This window comes from Melozone crissalis, unplaced genomic scaffold (genome assembly GCF_028551555.1).
Source record: "Melozone crissalis strain CALT ecotype California unplaced genomic scaffold, PUWL_Pcris_2 ptg000013l_1, whole genome shotgun sequence".
NCBI lineage: Eukaryota > Metazoa > Chordata > Aves > Passeriformes > Passerellidae > Melozone > Melozone crissalis.
The window spans coordinates 44,439,344-44,455,713 of NW_026535791.1; the positions used below are offsets into that span (position 1 = coordinate 44,439,344).

At 38.6% G+C, this 16,370-nt stretch overlaps 2 protein-coding genes across 3 annotated transcripts in view; one reads left to right on the plus strand and one right to left on the minus strand.

Moving 5' to 3' along the window:
- Positions 1 to 47: 47 nt before the first annotated feature.
- UNC50 (unc-50 inner nuclear membrane RNA binding protein) lies at positions 48 to 8,237 on the plus strand. The gene is made up of 6 exons (XM_054271600.1): positions 48 to 116; positions 838 to 1,121; positions 1,985 to 2,105; positions 3,887 to 4,026; positions 4,103 to 4,204; positions 4,731 to 8,237. Exons 2-6 carry the CDS (start codon positions 842 to 844, stop codon positions 4,865 to 4,867), a joined length of 780 nt encoding a protein of 259 aa, XP_054127575.1. The 5' UTR covers positions 48 to 116; positions 838 to 841; the 3' UTR covers positions 4,868 to 8,237.
- A 20-nt stretch (positions 8,238 to 8,257) lies between these two features.
- The window catches only part of MGAT4A (alpha-1,3-mannosyl-glycoprotein 4-beta-N-acetylglucosaminyltransferase A), a 70,257-nt gene continuing 62,144 nt past the window's right edge, over positions 8,258 to 16,370 (minus strand). For both annotated transcript variants that reach the window (XM_054271602.1, XM_054271603.1), the window contains exons 12-15: positions 14,292 to 14,370; positions 11,946 to 12,012; positions 10,843 to 10,955; positions 8,258 to 10,678 (exon numbers count right to left, since the gene is read on the minus strand). In XM_054271602.1, the coding sequence (XP_054127577.1) occupies positions 10,652 to 10,678; positions 10,843 to 10,955; positions 11,946 to 12,012; positions 14,292 to 14,370 (286 nt within the window). In that variant the 3' untranslated portion in view covers positions 8,258 to 10,651. The remainder of the gene's footprint in view (positions 10,679 to 10,842; positions 10,956 to 11,945; positions 12,013 to 14,291; positions 14,371 to 16,370) is intronic.

A 16,370-nucleotide genomic window follows, 5' to 3' on the forward strand; every position in this document is an offset into this window, starting at 1 on the left:
GGCTCCGGGAAGGATCCCGAGCGCCTGCGCCGCGGACGGTGCCGGAAGGCTGCGGGAGGCGGCCGCGGTGGCGGTGCCGGGCGGGGCGGGGGTCGCGCCGCGGGCCGGGGCAGCAGGTGAGACCCTCGGCGCGGGGCGGGACAAGGGGGGCGCGGCGCTGCCCGGCCCGGCCCGGAGCTGAGCGCGGGCCCCGCTGAGGGGGGGCGGGTGTTCGTCAGCAGCGGCGGCCGGGCCGCTCCTGTGCCATGGAATCGTACCCTGTAAGCGCTGGAAAAGACCGTGAAGATTATATGGTTCCAACCCCCCGCCGTGGGTAGCGATATCTCCCACTAGACCAGGTGGTTCTAAGCCCCATACAACCTGGCTTTGAACGCTGCCAGGGTTGGGGCGTCCACAACCTCCATGGGCAGTCTGTGCCAGTGCCTCATCCCCTCCACAGTAAAGAATTTCTTCGTTGTATCTCACCTAAACTTCCCCTGTTTCAGTTTGTGCCTGTTACTCCTTGTCCTGTCACTGCAGTTCCTGGTGAAGTGTCCCAGCTTCCCTGTTTTCCCCCTTCAGATATTGGGAGGTGCTAGGAGGTCTCCACACAACCTTCTCTTCTTCAGGCTGAACTGCCCCAACTTTCTTGGCCTGTCTTCATAAGGGAGGTTCTCCAGCTCTCTTACCAACTAACTCTGCGGCCTCCTCTGGACCTGCTCCAACCAATGTCATTGTTCATGCCTGTGCTCACTTTTAGCCACTTCAGCATTGCAGCCGTGGCCTGCATCGCGTTATTTTATTTGTACCCCGTATTGCGTGCAAAATCAAACACATCTTTTGAAACTCTTTCTTTAGCAAGATGCTGCCAACCACGCTGGTTAATTCTGGGAGCCAGGGCAATGGTGTGCTGAGCCGCAGAGATGCTGCGAGGCACACGGCCGGAGCAAAACGCTACAAGTACCTGCGGAGACTCTTCCACTTCCGACAGATGGACTTCGAGTTTGCGCTTTGGCAGATGCTTTACCTGTTCACTTCACCACAGAGGGTTTACAGGAACTTTCACTACAGAAAACAGACAAAGGACCAATGGGCAAGAGATGATCCTGCTTTCCTTGTGCTGCTCAGTATCTGGCTCTGCGGTGAGTGCGGGAGAACAGACAGCATAAGGAAGAGGGAGGGAAAGTTTAGGGATGAACATTTATTTTCCTTGTAATAACACGCACACACAAAAGGACCAATCTGTATGGATGATTTTTTAATCAAAGTAGAACAGAAGATAAAGGACTAGTCTTTTTGAAGTTAAGGTGGGAAGTAGAAATTGGAGTAGGCTTAAGTAGTACTCTGTAGTCTTGAATTGATCTCTCCATTGCAACTCATTTTCTGTTGCATTTTGAACTGCATAGTTCACTGTAACTTTACAGACAGTAAGAAAACCTTATGCCACGTGGCAATGTTTTTGTTTAAAAATACTGAATATTTGGTTTACCTGAATATTATGGATAAAACATTGTTTTTACCATAAAAGCCCTGGTGAGATTCTGTATATTGCAGAATTAAGCTATAAAAAAGTGGCTAATATAAATGACTGAACTGCAAATTCAGTATTGTCTCGGTTGCCTTCTATTAAATAGTGTATTCCTGTTCATAATAGAAAAACTCTCTACTGAGATGGAATTACACATGTTGTTTGGGTTAACAAGGAGCTTTTATAAAATAAAGAATGTCCTATTGTAGCATTGTCTGAATTTTTTTAAAAATAGTTTGGGTGGAGAATTACAATTGGACCCCAGTAGAGATGAGTGCTCATATTATGAATAAACTGCATTATATATATATTTTTTCATGGAAAAAAAACCCCCGAGCTGTTGGACTGAAAATCTTGGGGGAAAAATAAAAAGGAAACTGGAGATTTCATTACAGGATACAGTAAAAAAATCCATCAGTTTAAGATCTCATGCTTTCATTTCCACAGCTGACTTTAATGACCTTTCTCTGCTTTCAGTGTCTACTGTAGGATTTGGATTTGTGTTGGACATGGGTTTTTTTGAAACAATAAAACTGCTACTTTGGGTTGTATTCATAGACTGCGTGGGCGTGGGGCTCCTGATTGCAACTCTGATGTGGTAAGTAGTGATTTCTGCAGCCAAGTTCAGTATTGCTGTTCAGACACAGAGTCCTCTGCTGTTTGTGAAACACTAGGTTCTTTGTTTTGGGTAAACTTACACTAAAGTATTGAATATAGGTTTTATGCTGTTTGGAGTAATTGTTCCAAAATGATGCCTTAAAAAAGAATATATCTCTTTCTTTACTATTTCCTACAAGATTAAACGGTCAGAAGGTCTGTATGACTTTTGATGACCATTCCAGCTTTTGTTTCTTTCTTCTTGAGCTGGTTAATATTCAGCAGTAATGCCAAATTAAAAAAAAAAGGTGATTAAAAAAAGAAAAAGCTGTTCAATCAAAATAACGAATGAAGAAGTCAAGTAGTGTGAGCCTGAGGATGATTCTGTTTAAACAGGGCCATACACACTTGGCCCATGCTTCTTGCTGAAGATTGTAGCTACAGCCCCATCTGTTCTGTCTTGTGCTTGGCACCTTTTTGCTTTGTTGGTGCTGCCAGTTTTATCCTCGCCTGTCCAGAGACTTGCAGAAGTAGAGAGGCAGGAGCAGGTCATTTTACAATCCAGGCCTAATCAGCTCCACAGATGGGTCCTGCAGCAGTGAGGGAGCCATGAAACTACAGGAAGCCACTGTTTCTGGGCTGCAGCAAGGGGAGGGCACCAAAAAAAGAATTTTTATTTTACAAGGAACTTAAGAAAGCAAGGGCATGTAAGAGTTTTTAGGGATGGAGTTGACATCTTAAAGTGATGGTGATTGGAAAAGGGATAAATCCTGACAGTGGCCTCAGGAACTCCTGCTTGTAACTGCAAAATTGAGGATGAGGTACCTAAAAGAAACATAGCTGATAGATGAAAGGTCCACTTGACCTATGCTCCTGTCTGGGACAGCAAGCCATAAATTGCTTGGGGAAGAGCTAATAGTAATGCTCCCTGCCCCCATCCTCCAGCAATTTGTGCTTCAGGATGCAATCTCCTAAGCCAGGAAGACTTCAGCATCTGCTGGTTTTGCTCTGTCTTTCAGTCAGCTTCCTGCAGGCCTCAAGACCAGTCACCTGGCCTGAGTTTGGTTCAAGTCCCTTCTTCCAGTTCAAGCTCTCCTTTTTTCCCAAAAGCTCCCCCTATTCCTGATCAGTTTAAAGCTGATCAGTTTTAAGCTTCCATGAAAAATCTGGTCTCTTATTTCTGAGCATGTATTGACTTCCTGTTCCTCCTCTGTAAGGGATAAATATTTTGATGTCAGCAGAACTTAAGCTGAAGGAAAGAGCCTTGAGGCTCACTTGGTAGCCTGTAATACCGGGCAGTGCACATTGCATTTGCACATCTTTTCAGTAATAATAAGCACATGTTATGAGCACTCTCTTGCCCTCCTCCTGTCCTTGCAGTGCATCAGTTCTGTAGAGATCAAATAAACCATCTCTGTGTGAGGTGTGCTGATCCTGTAAGAGCACTTCACTGAAGTCATCTCCTGGTGTGTACAGAGAGAAGTGGCAGCTTGTGACTGATCAATTGTAGCACTGATCTCTTCTTTATAAAGAGGTTTTGTTTCTGTATTACCTGCGGGGTATTTCAGCTGCCTGTAGCATGCAAGGGACGTGAGGACAGTTTTAACAAATCCATTTAACAATAGTCTGGTCTGCATGATTCTTGCACGTTTTTATTCCCAGATAGCAGAAACTTTGTGGTGGAGTGTTGGGATCATTATGACTTACTACATCAAACCTATGTTTTGTCAGTCAGCTTTATAGATTCATATTAACAACAGTCTCAAATATCTTTTCATGTAGGTTCATTTCAAATAAGTACTTAGTGAAGCAGCAGAACAGAGATTATGATGTGGAGTGGGGATATGCCTTTGATGTACATCTGAATGCCTTCTACCCTCTTCTAGTCATTCTGCATTTTATCCAGCTGTTCTTCATCAACTGTAAGTAGAATACTTTGATCTCTGTGCTTCAAAATGGTGCACTATCAAAACAGCTGAGAGCAGTTATCTCTTGCAGATGTCATCATTTCTGATTCTGTCATTGGGTATTTTGTTGGGAATACATTATGGCTGATTGCAATTGGCTATTACATCTACGTGACATTCCTGGGATACAGTGGTGAGTAACATCAACTTCTTCTCTATTTGTTTGACTAAAAAGAAGAGCATGTTTTCAGGCTATTAATTTCATCTTAGCATATTATTTGTGAAGCAGAGGCTTAGCTGCATTTTGAAGTAACTCTTTCTTTGTGGTAAATGAAGTCTCATAGAAATGTACCAATCCATGTTTTCAGCTGGATGGACATCCTAACCAAAGAATTTATATTCTCCACCTCACCAAATTTCCTTCCTGTATTAGTCCTGTAGCACCATAACTTAGTTTTCTTGGATTTCCTCTGTAAATCCACTTGAAGATGTTTGCATTAGATAAAAATTCTGTAATGAGTTTAAGACCATAGTTTTAGGTAAAAGAGTTCCCCAAGGCATGTTGAGATAACTGTGGGGCTAGTAGGGCACAGATGTCTGAGGAGGGCAGCAGAGTAGAACTGTTTTTTATTGCTACCTTGCCCCAAGGCTACTTTACATGAAGCGCTTTTTTCAAAGAGCACTACTTTATACTTGCTTCAATATTGCTTCTGTTTCAGCATTGCCCTTTTTGAAGAACACAGCTATTCTTTTGTATCCATTTGCACTTCTCATCATGCTCTATTTGATCTCATTAGCATGTGGATGGAACTTCACCAAGATGCTTTGTTCCTTTTATAAATACAGAGTGAAATAAAACCAGGACTTCATGTATCTAATGTTTATTTTGTTTCTACCTTAGCCATTTTGACAGTAAAGAAAAAATTAAGAACATTTTGTATGTAAATGGTTGTAAATTTCTCTTTATTGTAGATAATTGTGTAAAAAAGTTTGAAGTGTCCTTTTTTATTAAAATATTTACAACAGTAAACATGTTAGCAATTCTGTTCAAATACTTTCGCAGTACATTCCTAAAAACAAGTTACTTGTACATTTCTGTAGCTTAAATTGAACTGCAACAAGTCTATGTAGCATAACTCTTACTGCAGATACTATGCACATACTGGCATAAGCTCTACATTATGAGGGGTTTAAGTGACACCAAAAAGCAGTTTTATTGAAGAGTAATATTGGAATACCTTGCCTTGGGACTGTGTGAAAGTACAGATCAATAGTGTTGCAATAGTAAAGCAACAACTGTCTCAAGATACAGATCTGTCCTCTCCTTGTATGAGAGATTGTGAGAACAGATTTACTTCAGTGACTACTTCAAATATACATGGACAATTCTGGCACACAGAAGAAACAGTGATGAAAGGCACAATTAACATGACCCATATCAGGTTTCCAAAGATAGCAGCAAGTTTTAAACCCAATCTCTAGCAGTCCAATGGGTATTACTACATCCACCATTCTGAGTGGCAGGTCAATCAATGAACATGGAAGGAAAGTACAAGTTGGTTTGGCTACAGGGGTGGGCTCATGGCAATGCCTGCAGTTGTGAAGTCCACAAGGCAGAAGTAGAAACTGACCATAACAAACAATACCTTATGGAAAGTGAAAATGACAGCTTTCCAATGCAGTGTTCAGCATGAAACATGAGCACTGGGATTCAGGTTCCAAAACAACACAAGAGTAAACTGGTTACAGTAAGACAATTTCAATACTAGAATTTGATTTCTAAGGAAAAACTATAATTTATCTTAAAATACCAAATATGCTGGCAGTGCATCTTACAGTACTGTGTGTTTCAGCCACTGTTAAGGCTTGAAGAGATTCATGTTTCCCTCTCAGCAGATGCTGAGCAATGTTCTCCTTTAAACAAGGAAAGCAGTGAACTGCTGATCCATGGAAGGTGAAGAATTCCAGTCAGGATCTGCTCCCTTCCTGGCTAACAGCACAAGCTCCTGTCCTGCAGGCAGCTGCAGCCTAACTGTACACCTTTTCCCTAACAGGAATTCAAGCATCACTGATCATCCACTTCAACAGTAAAAACACTTCATATTTAGTGCCCTATGGTGCGATACCATTGAAGGACTCAGGGCCTGTGTACCTTCCCTTTAGAGATATTAATGGTTTTCCCCTTGAAACAACACTTCCTCATTCTCAAAATAAAGCTACTTCAACTTCCAGCAGTTCACTGTTTACAGCAGAATTTAGCAAAACCCTTTAGAGACCACTAAGGTCAGAAAGGTGACACTCAGGAATAATTCACCAGGTCTCCATGGGCTGTGTGTTATACATCAGCAATCAGTGCTAGCCTGAAAACACCAGTTGTTTAATAGCTTTTCAGCCTTATGCTGGTGATTGTAAAGATGATTTAAAAACACGAGGACTTTGTTTTTTCCCCCCTTTCTAGCTAGAGTTACTTGTTCTAGCTTTTTCAGAATACATCCTTCCTAGTAAGAACAAACGTAGAACCTTGGGTTCATATATTTTAGGGGAGCAAGGCTTGAGAGGATTTCATTTTTCTTTTCCCCTATGACACTAAAATAATACTTTCCAAGTTGGAGGCGAACTACAAACTACTATGATACTTCATCTGGAGCAAGTACTTTCAACAAAATACAGAGATTACTGAAATTATATCTGGGAAAAAAAAAAACCAAAACTGATACACAGTTTCCAAATTTTTCCAAAGACTAATCACACTTCAGCTCATTCAAGGAACTGTGTTTCACACAGGCAAAGTATAAATTGCTTTGCTCTAAACTGACTCAAGGTATTTTAAAACTGCTTTGAAACAGTTAGACAAGCAGTGATAGCAGACAACAGGAGACTCCAGTCTTTTCTTGGTCCATGAATCACATCTATCTGAATTTTTCTAATCCATCTTATTAGTACAAAAAAAAAAAAAAAAATCCATAGGAATTTTTTCCATCAGTGAAAACACACGATTGAGATGCCTGCAAAAGCTCAAAGCCTTATACAGTGCTTTAGAAACACTCTAATTATCACATCCTGTTCACATTATTTACAAAGTGTTCAGTAGCATGACCCACTGAATGAAAGCAAGATTATACTGGCAGTCTTGTGTTTTCTTGGTCCCAAGCAATCCTGATCAGCTCAAAAAAGCAAATGTTCACATCAGTCAGTCTGTTTGGCATCCAGTATAAGTTCCTTTGCCCAGGTAATGAAGGTTTCTGGCTATGCCTTTGGTTTCACAAAAGTTTGCTTTTCTGGAGCTTTAACAGCATCAGGAGGAGCTAACAGGAGTATAGGATAGTGCAGTTTTTTTTCAAACACTTTCCATTATTGGATAAACTCTAAGATTCAGTGGCCTCAAGGGGATTTTTAAGGTGACAACAAAGGAAGTTGAATACATTTAGGGAAAAACTCCCTCAAAATAGGTAATAAGTTTAAGATGCTGTTTAAGATCTCCTGTGATATTATTGTCCCTTACAATGGAGATGTGCAGGAAACACCTGCCCACTGGTGCAGACCCAGTCACAAACAGGACCCAAGCTAAAGGCTGATGAGCCAAACAGCCCAGGTGTTTTTACTTCACCGTACTTCCAGGAAGGAGTCTTGCACCACTTTAGCCTGATTTGAGATTTAAAAGTACAAAGCCAAAAATAGCTGTCTGCAGAAATAATCTACCTGATTACACCAGCTCTGAATTTACCTGGATCTATGAAATATCATTTGTATTGATAATGTGGCACATTTTGTATTTGATAATGCGGCACATTTATCTAGAGAGCCTGTAAGCTCAGGAACACTGAAAGCATTGAAGCAGCCCAGAGTATTTTCAACTCCTGCTACTACAATGTAATAAAAATGCACGTCTTTAGAAAACAACCCACATTTTACCACACACTTGTTTAATTTGTTGTCTTGGACAAATTTCTTCTCAACATCTTTGAAAACTAAATCCACTACTAACCAGTCTTGCCATCAATGTGGAACGAGTTCTGTGTATTTAAGTATATTAGCAGTGATTCATCTTAACTACTGTGAAATGTCAGGAACAGTGATGCTTTTAGAATAAGCACACAGGTTTCTTACATAAATAGTACCAGTAAACTTCCAGACTCACGGAAAAAATGGAAAAGGTCACTGTCAACAAAACTAATTATATTCAGAAACTGCAATATCTAATGTATTTCTGCAGTCTGGATTGTAATAAATAATCCTAGTTTAAATAACTTGCATCATTCATTCACAGACACAGCTGAGAAGAAAACCTAAACACTTTCTCAGACCTTTGCTAGCTGATGTGTGATTAAAAAAAAAGCTGTTGCATGTTGGTAATTTGATGGCAGGGCATTATACAGGAAACAAACGGGGCTGTAGCACCACAATAGGCTAGAGTCACACGGGATTCAGAACCCAGTCACCCACATTCCCAAATCCAAGGATAAACTCCATTTATGTGACCAGTGTTTAGCTTATGCCCACAGCATCTATGGGCAATACAAGCTTTCCAAGTAACATTTTATTTACATCACCTGATGCAATCAGGAAAAGTAAGCAAGGTCCCCTTGGCATCTAATTTTTCTTGAACTTACACCAGTCAGTCTAAACAGAAGGTCTTGCTCTGCGTACAGATCTTGTCTTCCCTGTGTCCCCAGACAACATAGCTAAACCAAAATGACAACAGTCTGTAGAAGTAGTTAAGTTCTTCAACTTGAATATTGCTGAATTGTCAAAGCTATGGCACAATTCTCCAACAAGGCAGAAGAGAAGACAGGTTGACACTATAATCCAGTAGTGCTTGCAGTGCTAGCAAGGCAGGTTTAGGCTCCTGCTCCTTACAAGCCTATCGTGAAAGGGAACCCAAATCTATCAGCTGAATTTTAATAGGGAAGTATAAATTCAAGACCCCTGCTCTAGATCAGGGAATCTGCAACAGGTTTTGTGCATCTGTGCCCTGATCACAAAGACAATAAAGGTCTTTTCCAACTTAAGTGATTGTATGATTCTGTGTTGGGTGTAGCAGAATGTGGTTTTTCCCACAGGGAAAGCTGGCCAGCTTTTGAGATGTCAGTTCCAGGAGGCTGGTTCACAGCACAACTGACAATACCCAAGCCAGCATGGATGCCTCCCTCCAATGTCAATCAGGCACTTCATTCCTATTAAAAGGGAGGAATTCCTGCCTCTCTTTTTCCTGGCCATTTCTGACTAACTGAAGTCTTCCCATGCCTGAGTCCTTACACATAGGCACCTAAGCAGAAGGACTCTCAAGAAAAGCAGCAGCATTAGTACTGCAACAGTTCCACTCTGATTGTAATCCAGACCACGTTCTGTTCCTGACCAAGTTTCTTATTCATTTAAGATCACTGTTGTTTCCCTTGACACAAACAGGCAGGCTACTAACTTGAGGCCAAATTCAGTTCCTGCTATAAAGTTGGTGTGGGTTACCACACTGATCCATAAAGGAGTCAAACTAAGACCTTGATCTTAAAGAAAGGAAGAAAATAAACTGTAACTACTCACTAATGTATCCAAAATAAATGCTGCAATAACAGAACTTTTTAAAAGGAGACCTTTGTAAATCAAATGTATCTACTGTTCATTCTTTTGATAAAAGGTAACCTCTTGTCACTCCAAAACAAAACTGGAGAATGATTTTCTTCAGTACAGAAAATGAATTTGTTCAGCCTAGGAAATGTTTACAAATATTTTTAGAAAGAACTGGTTTGGAGTAAAAAAAAAATTCTTCTAAAATGCAATGGATTAAATCTAAAATTACTGCAGATTTAGTACATAATATGAAACAAGACATTTCAACATGCTTTTTATGTGGCTACAAACTGTACATAGTGGAATTTCATAGCCCCAAAGAATAATGCTCTTCAGAACTCTGTTTATGCCTCTGAACATTATTCAGATTCTGTGTATAAAACTACATAATTTAGAAACTTAATCTTGTTTTTTTTTAAACATGGCAGTATATTTGAAATATGGTATTAATTTATGTTTGCATCTCCAAAGAAAAATGTAGAAAGATAACTTAAACTAGAGAATTCATAAAAAAACTATATCAATTTAAAATTTTACTGCATAAAAATATGTACTTTTCAAATTATTTTAATAAATTAAATATCCCTAGCATTTTTAATATATATCCCTGACAAGTCTATAAAAGAGGGTTCTTGTTATAGAAAATAAATGGAACTCCGAAAGTACCCCCTTCATAAAACTTATTTAACAATAATTATATTTTTTTTTCTTCAAGGAATGTAACAATATGTACAACTCTATATTACTATACTATCAAAATAGTACAGGTTAAGCGTAGCAGGGTTCTGCAACCATAAGATGGTAAAGTCACATTACAGTGGAGGACAACCTGGGCCTCAGACGAGCGTTATCAGTGTGGAGCATCAGTTTCTGGATGGATCAGATAAGAAGGGGTAAATACAATCTTCTCATCTACAGTAGATTTCACAAGAGGTAGAGTTCAAGTGAAAAAGAATGACATTTGGAATAAGGTGCATGCTCAGTATTTTCAATTTGTGACTTGCTAAGGATGTCAGATTTTATAGGAAGAATTTTCAAGAATTCTTTCTTTCTCCTCTAAAGCAGATTTCCATGATCAGTTTGTAATCTTTTTAATATGAATCTGAAATAGAGAATCAGAAGAAATAAGTCATGGTTTAGTGTATTACATTTCTCAGTAATAAGAGCTAACTATTTTTAGTGTTAGCCACAAGTCTGAGCTTCCAAATAGAATGAAGAAATCTCCCATTCACCGGTTATGTTTTTCAATGTTCTACCACCTCTTACCTCATTCAGAATTGCCCAAACAGCTGAATTTTGGATCACTGAAAGCCGGAATGATGAAATAGGATTTAGGCTGGGGTCAACTGTTCCTTCAGCTACACCGTTTTCAAACTTCCCTGCAAAGGTACATAATTGAGTCCTGTTCAATAAACTGAAGTACAAAATCCAGAAAATGTATCTGCAGTATCACAATTCACAGTATCACAGTGAAACCAGTATCATTCCCAAAATAAAAGGCAGTGAGTGATTTTGACATCAGATCCAGTTTTGCCGCAGCAAACAATACAGGGCACATCATCAGCACACAGAGGATTACACATAAGAATAAAAGCTTTGAAACTGTCTAAAGGCATTAACACCTGAAACTCTGTGAAGGTTTTGGCACAGGTACTCATTTAATATCACAGAACTAATATGATGCCTTTGGCTTATGTGTTTTCAAATAGGATTAAGGACAAGGGATATCATTCATGCATAACATATTCCTATTTAAAGCATCTTCAATTATATTAGGATGAGTAAGAATTCAATTTAAAAGCCCAGTTAGACTTTACAGTTAAGCCATATAGACAACTGAAATTTATTATGACAAAAAAGGTATAACAGGATTGCCCAAACTGTGTCCAGCAACTAATTAAAATCCATGTGTAAAATTTCTCTTCCTTGACAACAAGTATCCAAGCACCTTCCCCAACAGCCTCTTGGCTGTTGAAATGCCAATTTCATCCTGTGATGAGACAGCTGATTGTCTATAGGGTGGGTTCAAATCCACGCCAAGCACACAACTCAAAAAAGCACTTGTGCAATCACAGGACAGAGGAGGTGATCTTACAAAACCTGGAAATGCCTCTGTTATAATCCAGGTGATCAGTCCTGGCAGAAAAGTTGGATGTAGCTGCATTACAACTAAGAGTCACAAGAGATCTCTGTTCAGCGCATAAGTCTTTGAAAAGAATTACTGGACACAACATTAAGTAAAGCCTATGGGGTCATATACTCAAAAATGAATGATAAAAACTCAGGTTTAGGTTTGTTTTGGTTTTTAATAAAGATGTCTATGAGAGTTGCAATAGTAAGAATACACATTTTTTTCTACTGTTACATACCTATCCTGAAGTAACCATCCTCTAAGCGTTTGTCTTTGGTTTCTTTGCTTAATACCAGTTCTTCACTCTAGAACAACAAAGCACAAATGAGATAATTTATTTGACATATGGCTTTTCCAGAGAAAGACAAATGTGTGTGCACTCTTCTTATATATCCATTTTTTCCAAATAATTACGAACAAGCCTGGAATATAGTTTTTTATAGCCTTATAGAAGCCAACATGAAAAAAAAAAAAAAAAAAAAAAGAAAAAAGAAAAAAGAAGAAAAGAAAGAAAAAAAAGAAAGAAAGAAAAAAAGAGCAGCAGTGTTCCAGAACTGAACAATTCTTGGCTTCAAAGGAGAAAAATCAAGTTCTCTAATGCCCCATGAAACTCGCATGGTAACTGCCTCGTGAACAGAATACTTAGCACGTACTGGCATACACAGCAGGAGACAAGCAAAGGCAGGACTTGCCTTCTTTTTCTATGGCTTAACAAGAGCTTTCTTTCTTGGACAAATGAAAACTTACAGTTTACTTTTTGATCTAAGACTTTGGGTGAGATAGAAAGCCATCAGACCAGTGAGGGAAGCACCACAATTATCACTGCCTCACTATATGAATGGGAATCAGTCAGTTTTATGGAATAAGCACAAAAAAAATTTGTAGAACAGATCCTGAAAAACAGCTTGAAAATTACAACCATGATCCAATACTGAAAGACCCACTCTAAGAATTTCCCAGGAATTAATTTAAAATGTTTGGCAAAATGGAGATTATATTAATCAGCTTTTTTTTTTTTTTTAATTCCTATTTTTTTTTTTTTAATTCTTATGCTGAAAAAGTGGTGGCAAGGTTTTTGGTTATTTATTTGGGGGGCAGGTGTTTTGGTTTTCTATGTTGTTGTTGGGACGTTCGGGGCAGGTTTTTTTCATAGATTGTCTTGAGGGGGCTTTTAGTATGCTGCTTGAATCCCAGGCAAATTCAGGCTGGGGGTACTCTGGTTTCTAAGGGTTTTTTGTTTTCCTGAATTCTACTAAAGGAAGATCAGGGTTAAAATATTTGAAGGAGTTTCTAGGTCTACTGAAGTCCAGGGTGGAGAAACAGGGCCCTGAGAAGCTGCTCTCCTCAGCTGACATTATTTTACTGACAATATTTTCTTCTGACACCAGTGGCTTAGGAACAGGCCAGATGCAAAATTTCCTGTTTACCTTTTCCACAAATTGCATCAATAGCAATAGAACCCTGTAGAATTACTTCCTTAAAGGATGCTCCAGTGAGGGACATTCCACAGCCAAGTAAAGCCAAAAAAGAGATGCCTGCTGCACATTTTTGCTTGTTATCTTGTGCATTCTTGTATCTTTAGCTTGGATGAAGTGAGGGCTGCTGCTGTATTTTGTGGTTGAATGTATTTCCACAGGTCTTGATAAACAAACCCCTCAGATCTTATGATATAATATTCCACATGTCATGTTTTATAATTAGAACCAAACGAACAATTTTCTTTTCAAGGATAGGAATAGTAAGAATTTCCTATTTTTGCCTGCTCTAAGGAAGGTAGACTAGGAAAATGGAGATGTGAGTAATCCTCCATGATTACTTACTTAAAAAAAACAGATAAAAAGAAAGTTAAAAAAATATTCAACTTACAGCAATTTTGGCCTAGATTTCAAGATTCCTACCCCAGGTATATGGGGGAAGGCAGAGATATTTTGTCATTTTAATATTAAATAAAATAAAAATTTGTCTGAAGTAACTTCTTAATCCCCTCAGTCTTTGTGATATAAATAGGTAGCTGTAGTATCTAGTAGAAGAAAAAGAATCCATACCATCTGACTTCAAACAAGAATATACTTTAGATAATGTAGTACTCTCCTGTGGTAAAACTGGCTCATTTATGGGGAAGAAACATCAGAAATCAGGAGAAAGGTACACATTCTGTTTTAAGAATCTATATATTTCAGTATCTAGTGGGTTTGGATGTGTGTCAATTCCTAAACTAAGACTTTTTTACTAAGTCAAATAGTAGATTGACTTAGGTTTCCCATTTGCCAAAATACACAGGAGAGGGAAGACTGTTTATTTTTTTTGTTTAAAATAGTAGCAATGAACTGGGAGAAAATGACCTTGTTCACCTCAGAATTACCAACAGCACTTGTATCAGACTGCACCCTGAATGAACATTTGAATAGTTACAATAGTCTTCTGTGAACATATCCAGTTAAAAGAAGGAAAAGTATAAGAACATCAGAACATCAAGTTCATACAGTTAAAAGAAGCATTTATGTCTCCTCACTGTTAAAAAAGTCAATAAAGAGGCTTTGCTCTTATCCTGTAATGGAGAAGATACAAATCAAAAATTTTGTACCTGAAAAGGCAAAACTTCTACAGTTGTGTTTAGAAGTATGTCTCCTGGATGCTCTGGATTGCCACTGTGAAACAAGTACCTATAAATGAAAAGGAAAACAAAAGACAGGTTATACATCAGTCAGAATCAGTTGTGTTACTGTCTGACATGTTAATTGTCACATACAGATGTTACAAGAATGAACATTTTTAAACTGAGCCTACATCAGCTGGGATAAGGTGCTTTCACATATCACTGTAATTGGAAGGGGTCAAGGTTTTCAGTTGCTAAAGAGTAGTTGGGCAGTATTTCACACAGGAAGGGAGCTTGCATCATGTGTAATTTGTGCATTACACAAAGCTGTGGTCATAACTGCCTGGCACACACTGGTATCGCCTCCTGAAGCACGAGCCCTGCCCTCCTTCTGCCTCTCCCTGTGCCCACAGGATGAACTCTGCAGATCAAAACAGTTCTGGGAACTTAGCCAAGTCAATATTTTGCCAGGTGAGTGTTCCCCAAGTCCATTTCTCCACCATGGTTCACTGCAAAATGTCATTGATTATTGTGCCAGGAATTCCCAACCCACATCCACACCCTACATGTTACGTGAGTTCAAACTTCTATTCCAAAGGCAGATTTATTTAAGAAAAAAGTATCCCAAACCAAAAAAGCCTGGTTCTGTCATGTATACACACATAAAAAAACCCTGTACCTTTTAAAACCTGTACAAAGTCCCCATTACTCTCACTCAGTTGTACAATTAACTTTTTTTTTTAATTGGACGGAGTAAATAAGTTTGAAACATTATCTAAGTCATCCCTATCAGTATCAATCAGTGAAGTGTTCAAATTCTAGCTGCCTGCTTTGAACAGCTTTTGCAGTACTGCACATGTGTAGAATATGTCACAAAAGAGACAGTTAATTCCTCTTTCTTTATATGTGACAGGAACTTCATATTATTCTGAATATGTATTATGTAAACCAGTAATCATATTTTTTTACCACTAGGTGGAATCAATGCTTGAAAATTGTTCACTACTTGCCATTTTTTCTAGTGGACTGGAGTTAATTCAGATTACTGTCATAAACTAATTAGATCCTACACCTACTCAGATGCCACTTTTAGGAAGAATATTTTACTTTTATTAGGTTTAAATGAATATGTAAAAATCTATCAACACATTTCAAATCTTTCTTCAATTGGAACTTAGATGGTACTTACTGTTAATTTCTCTTCACCATTAAATATGTCACCAGCCAGAGACAAAATTAGTTCAGAAATTATCACTTGATTAAAATTAAAAACATCATCTCAATTTGCAATTTATTAAGATGCAGTTAGAAATGTAAATTCCAGCTTGTTGTTATCCAATATATCTGAAGCCAGGCTGAATACCTGCCATTAATCCATACTTCATAGCAACAAGACAAGTAGAAAACAGTGCTCTGACCCCAGCCCAGAAATGTCTGTGACCCCAAAATGATAGAAGTATTTTAAGAATATGCACACACATGTAGAACATTTCTTTTATCAAGGCTCAGAAAAGGAGTAAAACATCAATAGAACTTGTGATACAAGAAATTAACACTGATTTCTATTCCATTGGTTTCAGCAGAACTGCACAGATGGACTGGAAAACAGAACTGCACTAAATAAGCCTCACTACTGTGTCTCAAGAAAAATAATTTCCACACTGTACTTTAATGTTAGGTTAGTCAATTCCAAAGTATACAAGCTACCTAAAACCCACAGTTCTTCCAAAACAAATGTTGTGATTTTTTCTAGACATTAATTACATCCAAAAAACCCCAACAGGTAACAGTAATTATTTTCTAGGAAGATGCCTTCATTGGACATCTCAATAAAAGCAAAACAAAACTCTCTGGAAAGCTGACCAGAAAACCAAAAGTACATTCTGCTGTCTTTTGACCTAATAGATCTAACTAGTCATTCCTTAGTCAGTGAGATATCCTAAGCAGTACTGTCCATTTTTTATCTTGAAAACACTGAAAATTCTAAGGAGATTTAATTTAAAATGGAACTTGCCATCTAAGGTATTGCCATCAAAGGCTCCACCCAAACCACAGACATGCTGCTTT